This window comes from Channa argus, chromosome 16 (genome assembly GCF_033026475.1).
Source record: "Channa argus isolate prfri chromosome 16, Channa argus male v1.0, whole genome shotgun sequence".
NCBI classification, from domain to species: Eukaryota; Metazoa; Chordata; class Actinopteri; order Anabantiformes; family Channidae; genus Channa; species Channa argus.
The window spans coordinates 11,036,356-11,055,449 of NC_090212.1; the positions used below are offsets into that span (position 1 = coordinate 11,036,356).

Sequence of the window (19,094 nt, forward strand, 5' to 3'; positions counted from 1 at the left end):
AACAAGTATCATTCAAAAATGGCACACAAGCAAGAGAGAAATAAACAAGTGTTAATGTTTCCTCACATTTTTACTGCGGTGGCCATATCTACAGCGTCGGTACAGACGTGTAAATCTGCATATTGGGGCTGCAGACTGCCTGCCTGTTCACAACAAAGAAAAGGCTCCATCAGCAGTCCAATGGCCCTGTCACCTAATCCACCCTATGGGAGTAAAGTCTATTCAAATCCTAAAACTGGCCAGTGACCATTGGCCCTTCTGGAGAGTCTGTATGTGTTTGTTCAGTTCAAGAGCAAAAAGAAGGCAAAAAACGTTGTTTGCTGTGGTATCCCATGGGGAATCACACTAATTGGGCCACTGGGTGTTAGTGAAGGCTGCTGTTTGTGCCAACACTGATGCGATTTTGACAAATCTGCAGTTTAGACTAATCCCACGTTCAGACAGCAAACAACACAAACACTCCTCTAAAGAACAGTTATTTAAGCAACAAGCAGTGAATGTTACAGATGAGAGAAAGTAAATGATGGAAAATGAAAAATGTCCCAAGACTGAAGCAGTTTGATGATGGATTTAGTGGTTAACGTGCACCGTAAGTGTGCTGACGCTGATGATGTTTTATTGTGGCCAGTATACGATAACCTGGTGATCCTCTCACCTGACGGGCAGATAGAGCATTCTGGTAGGGAGAGACAGAGAAGACAAACTGGACAAACTGAAAGGACATCACATATTAGGGTGACAAGACATACGCAGGACATAACATTATGACACTGTCCGCTAAAAAACACGTCCCTATAGATTTGTTGTGCAAGCGGATTATTATGGCCCACAGTTAGGTCTCTGTTGTAGGTGTTCTTGAGTAAGAGGAGCACTGGAGGAAGTTTCCAAGCTGTTTTTGTGAATATATCCCAACAAAACAAAGATATTTTCCTATAGCGTGTATCAGTGATAAACAATCTATATAGATGGAATGCGGGAAACATAGGAAAGACAAACAACATAAAGTGTCAAGACACAGTTTATTCCATATTTTCTATACACTCAGTGTATTTAAATTTGTTAACCTACAGGTGAATAAATCAGTGACAAACTATTAAAATTTTTCTTGCGGGCAATTTGGAGAAAGCTTTGAAACAGCACTAAAGCATTTAGATCTTCATGGGTGAAATTTAAAGAATACAAAACTGAGCAGAAATTGTTGGCTCAGTGACAGCGTTGTGTTGGGTTACATCAACTTCAGCATTTCTAAAGTCCTAGATACAATCATACATAGGAGTACATAGGAGTTCAAATGCTGCAGAAATGTACAAGTTCAAAGTTAAAAAAACAGTGAAGTAGGGATAATAAGTTGCTAAAGGTTTATACTGATTCTGAGAAACACAATCAAACTCCATGGACAACAGGAAAATACACAAGCCCAGATCACATTTCCAGCGTTTGGTGTTCACCTGATACAGGTTACATTTCAATCTGCAAAGCTATTTCTTCACTGTCCTCTCCAATACACCTCAAGGTGAGAGTCAGTGAGCAGTAAAAGCATTAACTCTCAATGCTAGGGAACATCCAGAAACACAAATAAATAAGTACACACATAAAAAACAAGGAAACAACTTTCTTGTGGGTTTAACATCTGTTTGGATGGGGACTGGTCACTGCTGTCTACACTGCTGAGCTTCATATGATTATGGTAATGTCAGTCAGAGATGGGGAAAAGGCTATTGTTACCCTGAGAGACAAGACAGATAATTTATACAAACACACACACACACACACACACACACACACACACACAGACAAAACTGTTTCCCTGTTTAGCCACCCTGGTAGATTTCCCTGGCTTTGGCTAATAAAGAGCTTGTAATGATGTCACATTTTATGGCTGAAGTGATCTGACATGGTAGCGTAAAACATGTCTTGAGTCAATTTAATGACAATTAATGTCTTGAGAGGAAAACAACCCCTTAGTTGGGGTTCAGTGTCTCAGGGACACTTTGACATGTGACCGGAGAAGCCAGGGATTGAATCAACAACTGTGAGATTGGGAACAACTGCTCTACCTTCCTGCGCCACAGTAGCCCCTAACCATCAAATTAATGCCACAGATAAAAGACAACTGTGAACATATTCATGTAGCTGATGTTAGGTGTCCTCACCTCTTATTGGCTGGTATGCTCGTGTCCTTTCTGGATCCAGATCCAGACGGGGAGGGCAGCGTGCTGCTGCCTTTCTTTGGTAGGATGGTCCCGTTATTTACTGTGGGCCTTAATGGCAGGGTGGCAATCATTGGCCTGGCTGGAGGACAAAAGATAACAGTGGAGCATGTTCAGAAAATGCTAGATCCATGACTACTATCAGCATCAGCTGATCAGAATGACTAATAAGGTAAAAGAAATCTATAAAACTGTATTTTATCATGGCGTCCAGGGACAGTATTGTAGGTGTATACAACTCCTCCCAGCATGCACTGGGTACAATATTATGTACACAGACATAATTGTCATTGTTGTTTTGTGTTTCCAAAGCTCCACAGTTATGACCATATAACCAACAAATATAAAATATGATCACACTGCAAGTGTGGTTGTTTGGGTTTGATCATCTTTCTTCAGATGGAAGCAGAAGTGTAGTGTTTTAGAGAGATTTCACTCCAGATATCTTTTAATTTAAACAATTAATATTGCAGCCATAATAAAAAGCATTAACTGCATAAGAAGTGTAGACATTTTAATAAGAATTTGAAGTTTTGTAGAAGTTACCCCTGCAGAACCTTATTTTATCCACCCTCTTCATGAAACATGTGTCTTTCTTAAGGTATCACAATGTCTAGCCCACTTGAGTTTAGTTATAATGTTAAAAAAGAGATAAAATAATTGACCAGTGTAATTTTCCATAAAACTAAAAGTAAACATAATATATTTCCAATGTAATCTTAATATGCATATGAATAATTTCACATTATTTTGTTACTGCTTTCATTTACATAGTTCTGGTTTAAGCTATTTCCCATAAAAATGCTATATTTTAACAAATCATTTGTAGACAGACACCCAGACACAGACACACTTACACACACACACACACACACACACACACACACACACACACACACACACACACACACACACACATACACAATTCATGGACACACAAAGCACACAGTCAGGCAAGCCCAGAATAACAAATCTAAGCTGCAGCTTTATCTCTGCAGTGATAAATATTTAATAGACACAGTTTTATCCAGCAGAGACACACATTACCTCTTACATGCCCACTCAGATGCACACACACATTGCTCTGTTATCTTTTATGTAATAATAAAGCAGCGGGGGCAAACGTAGGTTGTAATTTTGTTAGCATGTTAAGGAAGATAAATGTGTGTGTTTCCGTGTGTCCATGACTGTTCATGCACAGCCCACGTGCTTGTGTTCAGCCTTCTAAAGCAAATCATTGTGCTTCATTGGAGGGGAGCAGTCTGCTGGCTCCTGCAGCCAAAAGTAGAGAAAAATAAAAAAAACGTAGCTCAGAGTCTGAGTCATCCTCCAGCTCCTAAATCAAACTCCAAACTACATCCATCCAGAGACACACAGGAGACTAAAACTGGCAGCAGTTCAGAATCATAATCTGTTTCTGTTTCATCCCTCAAATATACTTTTGTGCACCTAAAGTGGAGATGATTTCACATCCAGGCTTCATCAGCCTCTAGGGTGAAGATCCATTTAGAAAGACAGAGTGTATCAAACACAACTCTGCTGAAAATCGACATGTGCAGTATTTTTACACTATAAACACAATCAGTGCTTTCCTGTTCTATGTTCTCAGGTCTGCATCTTATATTTCTGGCAGTGACTGTGAGAACTAATGGGAACATGCTGCATTCACATGCGTAAAATCAAGTGGTGGGAACAACATGGTGAGAGATTTTCAGAGTTTAGTTAATCAATAATTGTCTAATGAAGAATTCTGTTGTGTAACTTTTGAGGTGTTGATTAAACTTTGATATTTTGTATGAGCTTACTTGTTTTCTAACAAGAGTTAAATATTACAAACCAATACACTTCGAATCATATTCAGTCTAGAGGTACAGACAGCAGCAGGTTGGCTTAGCCTCACACACACATTGAAAACAAGGGGAAAGAGAGCCTGGGGGGTTGTGTCTCCTTTGGACAGCCTTTTTATGAAGTTAAGCTATTTGACTGCTGGCTGTGGCATCAATGTAAAACTCTTTCCAAGACTAATACACGTGTTTACCCAAATGTCTGTTACTGATCCTGAGGCTGTAGTTTGTGGTGGATTGTCCTTTCAGAGGTTGCTGCTATTTTGGTTTTTAGTTTCAGGAATTTTTAGAGGGAAAAAAAACATTGGTAACAAGTCCTTATGTTGTTATATATATGGGGGAATTTTTCTTTAACAAAAAGTTTGCATAGACAGACAAACAACAGGCTTGATGAGGATTGATAATGCAGGCACAAATTGCCCATGCTTAAAAATACTACAATATCTTTATGTACTGTATGTCTTTATACTCAGATGAGGCAGTGAAGAACTGAAACTTAATGTGTGTTTCCTAGTGAAGTACTATGTATAAATAAAATGACAATAGCAGGCAGTGACTGAAATGTGCTTCCTTGTACACACAACAGCAGGCCTGGTTAGTGCTGACAGACTACACAGTCGACCTACCTGGCTTCCCAACATTGCTCTCAGAGGGAGACTTTTTCATCAAACGGGGGTCTATACATAAAGCACAATAGATTTAACAACACAACACAGTCCAGGAGAGCAGAGAACAGAACAAATCAGGATGTGAGGGAGGTGTCATCTAGGGAGAAAAGAAAGTGGGAAAGGACAGAACGGATCCCTTCAAATGCTGTGTTTAACCTGGAGAGTGTGTGTTGAAACCATAAATGATACTACAGAACCCACTGACCCACTTCTTAGTTTTCCACAGGAACTGATTAAAAACAAAAGTTACTGTGCGTTACCTTTGGTGGGTCCCCTGCGTGACCCAATCGCCTGCTGCTCCTCAGACAGGTTGAGTCGGCGGACAACATCGGCCAGAGCAGACTTCAGCAGCTGGATCTCGTCCTCCTGCATCTGGACCCTCTGCTCAAGAGAGGCGATGCGGTCGGTCACCTCCATGCTGCTTGCTGCAGACGCACTGTCATCTGAGGACACAAAACGAGCCCATGTTAGACATGTGCAAAACGTCTTTAGGCTTCCTTACAAAGGATTTGTCTCTCTGTAACATGTGAGTTCATTAGTGCTGTCCCATAAACCGAGTCAAAGTAGACACAACAAGACATGAAGAGCAGGATAATTGATTATCGAAAATACACTCAGCATTCAGATTATTGGGACCATATAACTTAAACTAATGCGCTCTAATGCAACAACCCTTCAGTTAATCTTCATAATGCTTTGGAGAAATGTTGGAGTTTGCAACATTGATTCTGTTTTATGATATTTTGGCCTTTTTTATTTTGATTGTTAAGAAAATGTTTATATCAATATTAATTTCACCAGCAAAGGCCTTACAACTAGAAAGTCCTCAGTTTGAATTGACCTGCTGGCTACGGCATGTTTCCTGCAGGTCCTCTGGTTTTCTCCCACAGTCCAAAGACATGCATCTTAGGTTAGCTGTTGACTCTCAATGGCCCATAGGTGGGAATGTTAGTGTGAATTGTTGTCTGTATATGTGTCTCTGTGTTGGTCCTGAGACAGACTGGAGACCTGCTCAGGGTGTACCCTGTGTCTTGTCCACTGACAGCTCAGTTAGGCTTCGGACCCCCTGCGATGCTGAACAGCGTAAGCAATTTACAGAAAAATGTGGGTTTATCTTAATTATTTCCTTCCCCAAAAAGAACTTTACTTTTTAATTTATGCAAATGACAACAGAAAGGATAGAGGTGACTGAACAAAGCCATAGATAAAAACATTTCTTTTAAAACAAAGGCTCACTTTTATCCTTTCAAACATTCGACTTCATTGCCTTAAAACTTTCCATTATGAACCAGTTTTTAATTTCTTTCTGTTCATTGACTTTAAACTACCTTAACAATGTTTTCTTAATTATTATCATGACCTCTCCACCTGACATCCAGATAGAGGCAAAGCACTGGCCACTAGAAGCCAATTCATTAACGATAACATGCATGGACACACATGCAAGGTCTCTTCCATTAAGACTTTGATGTCACAGCAGTTTGATGAAATATTAATGTAAATCACTGCTGTGTTTTCCCTACAGGCTTGTAATAACAGCCTGATGCATTATGCATTAGGGAGCAGGCATCTGGTGATTAGGCAGATCTGCACCATGTGCTCCTCCTGTGAGTCTGTGTTAAACCCAGGCTGCCTGGTAACGGTATAGACATATGAGGAACCTTGATGCTGTGACTCAAATACTCCAAAATGTTAATGAATTCAGAAAATATGGTGAAAGAAAAGTGGTTTTATGGGCCACTGAGTCTCCTAGATAAACTAAAAACGGCCCAGTGAGATCCTTGACCAGAGCCTCTTCTAAATATTTGCTTGATGTTTATACATTTGAGCTAACTTATTAAATAGATGATTTACAAAAAAAGAAAATGTACAATTAAATATTTACATGTGTGATAACTAACATATTAATCTTCACAAAGTTATCCATCTCCATTATCCATATCCATCTCCATTCATTCTCTATGAGAGTGATCCAATCACCACAGATTGAACCCACGTTTTGTCATTAGCAAACATGATTTTTTAACTGACAGCACAGCAAAGGCCTTTATAAAAATCATGGGAGAAATGAAATATTGATGTATGAGGCTGGTCTTACTTGACCGATGATTACAATCACTAATAAATTATATTATCGTATTATTAAGTTATTTTAATTTAACTGGCAGAACCTGGCAGAAAAGCTAATTTTTCATGTGGACAAATTCCATTAGTGAGCAAAATGCTCTGCCTGTCAGCTGGTTATTGTTTTAGTCAGGAAGACCGTCCATGAAAGAGGGTGGTAAATTGGTGCAATAAGCAGATGGGACACGCTTGTAACAGAAAATGGAAATCCAAACAGATTCACAAAGTCAGATTCAAGCAATTACAGTTTACACAGATACATACTCTGCATACATACAAAAGTGCCTCACGCTGCAACTACAGCAAATAGGAAGAAGGCAAACAAAATATACAAATTGTCACCCCTTTGACAACTATTAGAGAGAGAAACGCAACCAAATACAAAGAACTGCAACTTTCTATATTTGGTTATGTTTTCTGTCCATTTTGAAAGTTCTAAAGATTTTTGGGGGGTAATGCTTTACACATTCATTAACTTAGTTTAGTATGTTCATATTTTCTAATCAGCAAAGTACAAGTGAGGCTGATAAGAGAGTTGTGTATTCACTGTCTAATATTCTCATCTCATGTAGAAGTTGTACAGAATACATACAGAGCTAGACAGATTTCTACTAACAGAAACACTTTCTTGATTATTATGACTCTCACTGTCAAAATATGTTCCACAGAAAAACTCAATCGTAATGCCTTTCTGCTCACCAGAGATGCTTTCTTTGTCGCTGCCCTTCTTCATGTTTGCATTCAAATGTGTGACATAAAGCTTCCATTATTTGTTCAGCATCTGTTGTGAATCTGCTGTCAACACTGAGACAATGATACCATGATGACATCGGTTGTTGAAGTACAATGACCGACTGTCACGACTATTACTCCCCAGCTCTGCACTAACATCCTCCGTCTGTCACCCTGCTCCCCTGGTGGAACCTCTGGGGCAAGCAAGTTGACGCCCAGTAACACATTCACAGAAAGGATAAAAACAAGAAAAGGTCATTGATAAAAATTTGCATTGATGGTGTGTGACCACAGCATAGTCTGTGTAGATTTAGCTAAATGTGCACGTGACGTGGCAGCGCTGTCCGGGGCTCATGTCACATGCTTTGTGTTGAGGGGGCAGTATGAGTGAGTCATCAATCTTCATTTAACACCACATACATCACCACAGGTTCTCTCTGTCTCTCTTGTATCCCCACAAAAGCAGACGATTACACCCCACAAATCTCTTCTTGCTCTAGTGAGCTATTCATACCTGTCAGCCTTCCACTGAAATTACTTCATTTCTGTCAGTCTTCTTCTATCTGTCTTTCGTTTTTTTGTTCCTGTTTCATTACCTGGCCAATATGTGGCTGGGTCACAAATCTGAGATGGATCTGAGTCCATCTATCTGCTCACCCTAATGCATTGTGACATGCTGTTTCCTATTACTTCCCTCTGCAAGCCGATGTCATTCTGCAGGACCACCTGTCTGCTTAACTGCTCGTCCATCACTTCAGCCATAGGGACTCAATGAAGGGCAAATGGAAAAATGGCACTCTCTTCAGGTGGTTTCTCCTGCTCTAAAATACTCACACCATCCTCTACTTTCACCTAAACCTTATTTTTAAGTCATTTACTGGCCTTACTGTCATCACCATATGCAAGTATTTTTGCACACTTTGACAATAATGTGAGTGATTGATGTTTGCTTTCTTTTCTCTCAGCAGTGTTGAGAAACCAAACAATAAAACTAAAATGACTTTATGGAAAGTTCAGTTGCCAGGTTAAGCTGTGCAACAATGGGAGGAATGAAAAGCCCAACCGGTGTTTGCAGAAAACCAACAGATGAAAGAACCAAGATGCTGCAGGAAACAGCCTGTCATAACATTATGACAGCAATTCCTGTTTTTCATAGACAAAAAATGCTCTAATATTACACAGTTTGCAGATTTATTTACTTTTGGGATGTAGATAGGAGAGTCCCACTTTGGCAGAATCTTGCTAAATGGTTTCATATCATAACACGAATGCACACAGCCAGGTGGTGCACTGCCATAGTGCTAGTTCAGCTGCTGCGGATGGTGCCTTTAGGAAAGCCATTTCTCTCCCAAGCAATGAATCACACTTACTGTATTAAACAACCTGTTATCAGTCTGTTGCTGGGTTCAATAAAGGGAGTCTGGACCTTAGCATAATCAAGTGGCACACTGGATTTAACCTAAAATTTGTAAAAGAGGTAGTGATTTAGAGACATGTATGTGGAGATTAACAAATTCTTTACTAGGTTACATATCATGCAAATGAAAGGAGCTCTGCTTCAATTTGCAGTATTCAGAAAATTAAATCTACCATCAGGTACAGCTTAGGAGAATAATAGAGATTAAAGAAAAAGTTACTTAAAGTGTCATAAATCACACGTGTCAACTACTGAACAACAAACAGTGGACAGCCTGACTGAGATGTATTAACGAATCATCTGCCCAGATTAGGCAGAAAGATACTTGGTTTACAAGCTGCTTTTCATGGCTCCAGCTTGATCAAAGCTTTAACAGACAGAGGTGGATTTGAGAAGGGGGAGCCTTCACGTGTGACCTGAGGGAGATTAAAGAGGAGAGGAGAGGGAGGGGAGGAGGAGCTTGTTTTCATGTCAAAACAAAAAGACTTAAAAATAACATGAAGAGTGACAGTGGCAAGACAGAAGGGGTGTCTGTAGGGTCACAAAGAGTTTGTGCAGTATTACAGAGAGGGGCCAAATGGCCCTCAAGAGACATTCTACTGTCCTTGTACAAACATGTTAATCCCTTCCTTCTTCCCATCAGCTGCATCCTTCCTGGGGTCAAACTTAGGTCAAATGGGAAGCAGCTCCCCCACCTTGATGCTCTCACCATCACACCGCCTGACACATGCAATGCAATTACAGAGAGATGGAAGAAGCACAGGCTGCCAAGACTGAATGGTGTGTGGTGAACCTGGTTATTTTGTAACCAGGTGCTTGCTGAGTGCATGATCAGATAATGCAAAGAAGACATCATCATCTTGTTTGTCTTCAAAGGGACCTATTTATTAGATTTTTATTTTGGCAAGGTAGACTTGTCTAACTTTGAACTGAACAGGGGATAAAGGGGATAGGAAAAAAGAAGTCATGGCTCACTGAGTCAGAATAACTCATTGGCTCTGATTGTCATACTGTATATACAGCAATATCTTAGCCCCCTGCTTTACAAAATGCAAACTCCTACACACACTGCTCTATCAAAGAGGAAGTGCTCATGTTGTGGCAGAGGGATTATGCTGGATATATGGACCAGATCTAGCTCAATGCTAGTGATCCCTACACTCAGGGGGTTTGAGCTTAGCTGCAGCTTGGATTTGTATTCTCTCTCTCTCTCTCTCTCTCGTTCTGTCTCTAACTTCTCTCACTTCTCTTCCTATTTGTCTGCCTCCCTCTCTATCATGAGGTTGGACAAATTCTTGAAATAAGGCTGTAAGTAAATCAACTGTGGGAAACAAAAAATTAGACAGAACGATTACACTAAAAGAGGGCCATGTTTTTTATTGTCTTCGTCTAACATTTTCATTCTGTTGCTTTTGCTTTCAACTATAATAATGCTCAGTCTCGAATTGAAGATTACCTTTTAGTGGCAGGCTTTTAAGAGCGATGCAGACTTCAGAGTGTGGGGTGTTTGAAGCATCAGTATGCTAAGCTGAAGTCAGAAAGCAGCCTTGAAAAAGTGTGCAATGTGTATTACAATGTGTACAGTGCCAACAACTGTGGGTGCAAGACCGGTTTTGATCAAATATATAAGCAGGTAACTTGAGAATTAAAGCTTTTCATTGTTTCTGTCTGCAGTTTGTCACCAACAGCTATTCACTGTTTTTATAGTCTGTAATTACTATGGTATACCTCAAACCTCTATGATATAGAGGTGTCTAACTTTTAATGGTGGAGTCCGCTATTCCCAGTGGTGGTCATTCAAAAAGGAAGAAACAGGAATTGATGATGATGATGATATCATCATCATCATCTGTTCCCTCTGCTACAGTCAAGCTGCAGGAAAGCTGCATTTTTTGGTTGCTTGATTGTGGAAGTATATAATTTGTTACTTTGCTGACCAGCATTTGTATAAAAACACAGGGGACTCAATAAGACATGCACAGAACTAGTCCTGTTCTTGTAACAGCTTTGCAGTAGGTGCTTTAATCTAAATCTGCCTTTGCATGCAGAAAAGGTTGAAGCATTTAATAACTTTTTTATAGCCTTTGTTCATCTGCTGCACACTGGAGAGATATTCATTTTTCTGTCAACAAATCCCATGAAAAGACCAAACCAACAGATTAAAAAAAGGTATTCCCTTTGAAGCCAAAGACTGATAGAGCTGTTTGTGTCTGTGCCACATAGATACAGACCTTTTACAGACTGTTATTGAACCTTTTTAAAATTGAAAGTGCATGATGTATATTCATGATTTATCTCCTCAGGAACTAATGGGCTTGAGGCTGAAAGAATAAAGACTAGCACACTACTCCTCTGGTCTTATCATGGAATTTGTTGACTGTATGAAACATAGAGAATACAGATGTATCCTTCAAGAGCTGAATCTCAGAAAAAGCCTCCTGTTATCAAGTACTACAACAAAAATATGACAAAGAAATATGTCGAACAGGGAGGCAGGCTGCTGCTATCTTATCACGAGACACGTGCAAAATATGAAAAGGCCATGATGGTTAGCACAACACAAGTACATTGGAAAACCTTGACACATTGCTATAAAGGTACCTTTAACTTTATATGACACCTCTGCCTAAATTGAACCAATTACACAATAAATAGCTGAAGAAAGACACCCTTTTCATGCTGTGACTTTTAGGGAAGAAGTAGACTGCAGACCAACTAACTCAGGCTTTGGCAGAAACTCCAGGCTCTGACACAAGCTGTATTCTCACTCTCAACCTTTTTTCTGCATAAAACAGAGCTTTGTCCCATTGTAACAAACAACCAGAAAGGAACAGGAGGCGGGACACTTGTTCCATCAGCATGTGGGTGTGTGTGTATGTGTGTGTGTGTGTGTGTGTGTGTGTGCAAGTACGTGTGTGTGTGTGTATGTTGTTTAATCTAGTAACACTGTTGTCATGGGAAACCTGATTTCAATGGTATGAGAATTGTCTCTCTCTCTTTCTCTCTCTCTCTCTCTCACACACACACACACACACACACAAACACACACACACACACACACACAGACATACAGTGACAGAGTAACTGAGCCAGGGGCTGTCACCACTCTGAACATGGGCCAGTCATATATCTGCCATCTGGAGGAGGGAGAACATGCAGTGACACCGTTGGCAGCAGACAAGATCATTACACAACAAAAGTGAAGAGAAATATGCTGATTTTAGTGTGTAAAGAAACATTCTGGTGTATTTGCATACCTGAATTCCACCATTCATTGTACTCTCACTGCTGCATGGACCAGAATTTCTTATGATTTACTATTTTGTTCTCTATTCTCAAACACAGAGCTTGAAATTAACCAAAAAACCCAGCTGTGCCTGTCACATCTGGTTAAGTTAGTATTCAGCGTCACAGAGCCATTATATTACATTTTTTGTGTTTGCTATGGTCACAGTGTAGTTGGATAGGAAAAGCGTCAATCTAAGTGCACGAGATCACTACAATAGCCTATTATACCTGAGCTTCTGAAGTCACGTATGACCACAAGGAAATACAAAACAACCACAAGGAGACAAAAAACAACCATAAGAGGACATACAATAACCACAAGGAATCACAAAAAAACACAAGTGACACAAACAAACCACAAAAAGACAATCTCAAAGAGATATTAAACAATGAAAGGAGACATTTTCTGTCAATGCTTGTGACTGTAGTGTATATGCCTACAACAGTTTACACATACATGCAGGTTAAAGGCTGGTAAATTGGTTTAAAGAAAAATTCTGTCACATTTCAACAGGATCTACCTGTATGTATGTAGGATACAGTACTATTGCAGTGTAACTCACTTTGACCTTGTCACTTGCCTTTCTCGCCTGGCTGGTTTGAATAGTTTGGGGAATCATAAATTCTTTCCATAGCTCTTCCAACAGCTCATAACATATTTCACATTCTGGTCTGTTGATTATCTTGTTCTTTTCAGGGCGCAACTAATTATGTTCTTGCTCTCTGAAAACAGAAGCAAGACATCCAGCATTCATGTATATGAAGAAAGATTTCTGAGTTCCAACTGAACTAAAGCTAAATTAAATTATCATAGCTGAAACAAAATAACTTCCATCTAACAATAAAACTAGACGGTGAGCAAGACCGTCTTTTATTTACCCCCTGAAAGTGACAGTGAAAGAGGTGGAAACAAAACAAATAATCATGTCCATTAGCATTGCCTCATCTGTGCACCTGTGTTCTTATTGAATCTATTTTTAATGGAATTTCTAATGGGATTCTCCTCTTTTTCCTCTGCATCTGTTACACACGGACTGCATGCATGCAATGGGAATACACACATGAGCACCTGCAGAGATGGGGCTTCCCCTTGGTTTTTCTATTAACAGCAGATGCAAGAGACCAATTAGAGAGTTGAGCAGCTTCTGGGAGCTGCACCAAGGGCACCGTTCACATCACAAATGGTCTAAAGAAATCCCAGTCAGGGCTTAAAGATGAAGAGCAACCAAAATCGATGGGCCGTGATTTTAGCCTCACTGGAGACAATACACTGATGGAGATAATTACCATAAATAAAACTGAGCCAGTGCTCAACCTGTCATTTAATAAGTAATTAAATTTAGCAATGAATCTTAGCAACAGTTTTGTGGCGTACTGTGGAGTAAAAAGGGATAACTTAAAACACATTTGAATAAGAGAGTGTATTTTGCAGCGACATATATAACATATCCTAACTTATCAAACAAATCCTCATTTAATCCCTCTTTTAATGTCATGTTTCTTAAATAAGCACTCCCTAAAAATAATGGGGCCCTTTTTGGGATCCTGCTGACTTGTGTGATTTATTACTAGTTGTCCTCCCCACAGGTAAAAGTCAATGCTCTGTTGAGCACATTGAGTGTTACCATGCAGAGGAGAGCATCCTCTTTTGCTTTTGTGATTTTGTTTCTGGCTCTTCCATGGTATTTTTAGGCATCCATGACATTATGGTTAAGGTCTGCGTATTTCCTCTGCTGACCTTGTGATGACATGCACAGACACACACACTCTCCAAACTCTCACTTTCATGTTTGAGTGCCAGATGCCAGACACATACGCACATAAAGTAAGTACAGTATATTTAGTACAGGAACTCACGTACTCCTGCTTTACGTACATGCCTGATTGTTTTAGTGGGTCACAGGATGAGGCTGTGTGAATTTTTGTCAGTAGAGGAAAAACACAAGAGAGGCGGAGACAGAGGTGAAAAGAGAGGAGAGGGGAAAAACGCAGTTCAACAACAAATGGTATGTTCCTGAGGGACTAAGACTGTCTGCATGAGCACACTGACTCATAATCTTGTCCCGGAATAAAATGTAGTAAATTGTAAGGCAGTCAAGACTCAATGATAATATGCAGCATGTAACCAAAGAGAAAAAAAATCAGCTTGGTCTGAAAAAAATATGAAAATATGCTGCTTTCTCTGGCTTGAGGGCCATTTTGAGTTCACAGCTTTGAAAAATTAAAAAGGCAGTTTTTCTCTACAATATCTAGAATATTTTTCAGATCAGCTGATAATGAAATCAACATTAGTTAAACATTAGTTGCAAAAATGGAAAACCAATGAATAATTCAGTTAGTCAATATGATATCATTACTGTAAAGAAATAAATCTGCATACATGTAGGTACTAAAGAGTGAAGCAACAATGTATAACTTAAGGTAATGCGGGATGAGCTCAATCAGTCCTCTCTGCTCTGCCCAGTCCTCCCTTTCCAAGCTCTGAAACAGCTCTGTATTCCTCTGTACGTTCCTCCACACTAACTGTCCGTCAGTTAGTCATAAAAATATTATGAAATTACAATAATTAACAATGCTCCAAAATGTGCTAATCAAACAGCAATCAGCGATTATCTCTTAATGGGGTGCTCCAAAATGTTTAGAACTGAATATCTCCGCTCTGGTTCCAGTCCCGTTTAATGAGTCTGTGTCACAGAAGGCTTCAATAGCACCTTTTTACATTAAGATAAGTTATAGAGCAAAAGAGGATTTCTATTGCAAAAACATTTGAAATATGTTGCATACTTTAGCTTTAAAGGAGCTGAACTGCTGTTTGCTATATTATTGGATTCTGGCATGGGGCCTAGTCCCTGCAGATATTATACAACACATTGGACTACGCAGATAAAGAATGTATGGTATGACCTACTTACAGGTATTTCACAAGTTTCATCAAGAGGGCAAGACGCCATTGCCAAGACTGGCAGTACTTGGTCACCAGACTGTTTTCATTACGTAAGTGGCATCATTTCTCACATGGCGACAAGGGCAGCCAAAGATCTCTCTCACACAGACTGTAGCGTAACACACCACAGAGCCAGAGAAGTAGCTCCTGAACCTGGCTGCACACACATACTGTAATATAGCCGTTACATATTATGAGCACACAGTGTTAGCAGTTAAGGACTAACTGCTCTGCAGCATGAAAGAGAAAGTGAAAGGCAAACCATTATCAGAAGAAAGGAGAGAAATATACAGGCAGATAAGAAGACGTAGGAGGGGGGTTGGCAGCATGAATATCGGACTGTCTGGAGATTAAAAAAAAAAAAAAAAAAAAAGGAAAAGCACTCTGAGCTCCACTTGGGGCATTTGCACAAGATCAAACAAGGAGTGTGAGAGAGTCTGACATTGGGATGAGAGCGAGGAGGAAAGAACTTGAGAGAGAGGGAAAGTAAAGCAAGGTGAAGGACAGGACTAGTGTGAGTATGAGAAATTGAAGAAATCCAGCGACAGTGGATTAGAGGGTGGGGGAGTGATGTGTGCTCACTCTGACACAGCTATAGGAAATCAATGTCAGGCTTTAAATGAATCAGCAGTTGTGGATGAGTTATCCCATTTAGGTCAATATTTATTAGACTGCTGCTCTGATACATGGTATACAGATAAAAAATGGCAGAGGGAGACACACCATTCTCCTATGTTCCCCTTCTTCTGTGTTTCTCCTCTGGCATTTTTGTGTTTTATTAAAGTGGAGGAAATATCAGAGTGCAGGTCAGCCTGCCAGGGTTTCTACTATAAGCAGTGCTGGATATGATGAAAGGTTCAGAGTAAAGGAGAATGGAGGGAATGAGACATGCTAAAGGAAAAGAAACAAATCAGAGAAGCAGATACAATATTTTCCTTTTAAATAAACAGCATTTCAAGCTGAGTGCAAAAAGAAACTTTTAATATTATTTAAGTGGCATTTTTTGATCCATAATACAGTCTGTCTATGAATTCTGTCATTAACAAATGAAAGAAAATGACTTTTAAATGGAAAACAAGTACATAGCTTTTCCTCCTTGTCTTCCTACTTCCTGCCATCCCTACTGTGGTAATGTGAGTGGAGCTTTAATCCTAATCCCCTCTACACGTGCGGTCAGCGATCAGCGACCTATGGATGTGCAGCCAACAAGGACGAGACTGGATGGAGCCATGTCACCTCTACTACGGATCCAAATACCACCAGCAAACATTAAACAAGCATTCATCTTTATTACATCTGTTCCTACTTTTGGTATGGAAATAGTTTCTGTTTAGATCACCAATTTATCTATCTGGCCCCCTTACTTTCTTTACCCTGCCCCCTCTGCGGTCTTGCTGGCATGTTTTGGTGTCATCAGTGCCACTGTTGGTAAGTTGAGTGTTGTGCCAGTGTGCCTGTGGGTGTACAACACAAGTGTGGAGCACAGCGATAAAGGGACGTTTGATCCACATCGGAGCCGACATCGTTAGCTCAAAAGGTAAATGAATGAATCACACCAGTGAATGCAGGCAAATGGATTTGCAGAATTGAGAACTGGTCGCTGTGAGATGAATATGTGATCATGGCTGGACAGTGCTGCAAGTGAGCCGGATTTACTTATTAACAGATTTACTTATTACACACCAGGAGCTTTTGGTACATCAGGAGCTAATGAACAAGGAATCGCATTAACTCATGTTTTTGCTCTAGTGATTTTGCACATCTGTGCTGCACACATACTAATTTTTGTCGCACATATTCCACACAATCGGCAGCTTCAAAACACCACTTGGTGCATTCAAGGACACTTTAACATCTGCTGTTAAAGTGTCAGCTTCCACTCTACATTCAAAGCTAGACACTGTAATGAACAATAAGCACACAGGACAATGTTGAATGAGACTATATGGATAGTCTGCCTCTTGTATAAAATAACCAATTTCTAATTTGTAAGTCACACTTAGGATAATTAAGAATGCATTTAATGAAACTGGAGTGTTATGGTAGGCACTGGGGACTGGGTAGTTGTAACTTAAAGGCCAACAAGACAGGAAAAATCACAGGGATTGTGATGATCGTATCAAATGCTCATTTTATTTCCCTTTAGTATCAATATAACCCTGCCACACAGATATTAGGACCTTAGTAATTTTCAGGAAAACAACATCAATCTCATTACCCTCAGCCCAACCCACACTAATTCAATCAAAACTGCCTTCTTCTGTTGACCCAGCTGACTCCAAATGTGATTTAACTCAGAAAGAAGGAATCATCTCCTTCATCAGCTGTAATCAGCACGTGTGTCTGGGTGTCCCAGGGTATAATTGCGCTAATTTCCTCATAGCCTGTGCTAGCCTTGACCTCCTGAGGACAAAACATGCACCCCGTTTGTGTTTCTGCAGTTTAGCTGACCTAGTCTCTGAACATTAGTCTGGTCGGCTGAGCCACAACACACAGAGAGAAAGTAAAATTGGAAAGAGGGTAAATGACATCATTGACTTTTGCGTTGAGTGGATCTGGGTTCAGCTGGACGGCAGCAACAGAGCAGCATGATGTCACCCTGGCCTGCAGGTCCAACACACATACATACAGCTCCTTTAGACTTATGAGCACACTCCTGCTAAGACATATAAACATCAGCTGCCACTTGGATAGCTACGCACTTATTTTAACTAAGGCTCACCCAATTACCAGTCTGATGGAACGACGATCAAAGCACTGCAACTTTGCCATGAAGTCTGTTAGGTTTGTGTGTATGTTTGAAAAAAGGAGAGAGAGGAGGAGAGAGAAAGCAGCGGGTTGGAAGTTGGGAAATCCCTGGCAGCATGTCCTATTTCATTGACTTTCTCACAGAGAGACACGACATTGTGAAGGATTACAAACAACCTCACAGCATCAGACAAATCGAAGGCCATCCCTCCAGCTGCTGGTGATAACATGGTCCACTTTCTAAGAGGAATATTAAAAAAAGAACGATCTATATGTTTGCTATTCAAATCATGTAATAAATCCAATCTGATGTGTCACCTTGTACTTTTTCCTGTTTTCTTGCAGTACATTCAGTCAGTACAAAATCACTCTTTTCTGAACTAAAAATACAGTCTAAAGTATTAGACCCCTATCAGTTTTGCACAATTTGCAGTATCACAACAATAAGAATCTTTAACTTCTGCCTTTTGCTTCATTTCCATTTCCCTCCTTTGAGACTGCAAATTTAATGAAAGAAATCCATAAGATATAAAAGCATTTCACTGGATTCATCTCATCAGTCATTCATGTAAGCAGTAATATGCCCAGGACCCATAGCAGGAGGCACCTCTATGCACCTCCACATCCATGATTTGCTCTGTTGGACTATTTTATTCCCTTTTCCTATTGACTGCTAGTGCTTACACAGTGCAGCAAATATTATTGATTTTTTCATTATCCACCAATGGCAATAACATTATCTATGCTTCATTAGTGACAGCTTAAACAAGCAACACACAGTACTCGCAAAGTACACACTGAAAACTGTTTGAAGTACAACAAAAATAATGTGCTTCCACACTGCATCATACAAATTTATTTTCTTCCCAGGGTAAATGTTTCAGTAAAGCATGAATCATCATAAAAGCCTGGTCCAAACTCCCTCTAGTACAGTAGGAGTCTCTATTAGAGACATGGGTTGCTGTGTAAGGTTTAATCCCCATCTATGTGCATTTGGGACTCACCCTCTGTAGATGTCATAATGTTAGCAGGGATCAACCAAATGGGCACAATACTGTGTTGTTTGACTTTATTCAAAAACAATGCATATTTTACACAAAAAAAACTCATGTTGACATG

The 19,094-nt window shown here is 39.9% G+C and overlaps 1 protein-coding gene across 11 annotated transcripts in view; it reads right to left on the reverse strand.

Annotated features, from left to right (window-relative positions):
• eml1 (EMAP like 1) overlaps positions 1-19,094 on the reverse strand; it is a 45,001-nt gene that overhangs the window by 14,507 nt on the left and 11,400 nt on the right. For 4 of the 11 annotated variants that reach the window (XM_067480777.1, XM_067480773.1, XM_067480772.1 and 1 more), the window contains exons 2-5: positions 4,983-5,165; positions 4,681-4,731; positions 2,154-2,292; positions 656-712 (exon numbers count right to left, since the gene is read on the reverse strand). In XM_067480777.1, the coding sequence (XP_067336878.1) occupies positions 656-712; positions 2,154-2,292; positions 4,681-4,731; positions 4,983-5,165 (430 nt within the window). Of the gene's footprint in view, positions 1-66; positions 144-655; positions 713-2,153; positions 2,293-4,680; positions 4,732-4,982; positions 5,166-7,545; positions 7,703-15,195; positions 15,402-19,094 lie in introns of those variants that run through there. The other 7 variants (XM_067480780.1, XM_067480775.1, XM_067480776.1 and 4 more) reach the window with 7 other exon arrangements.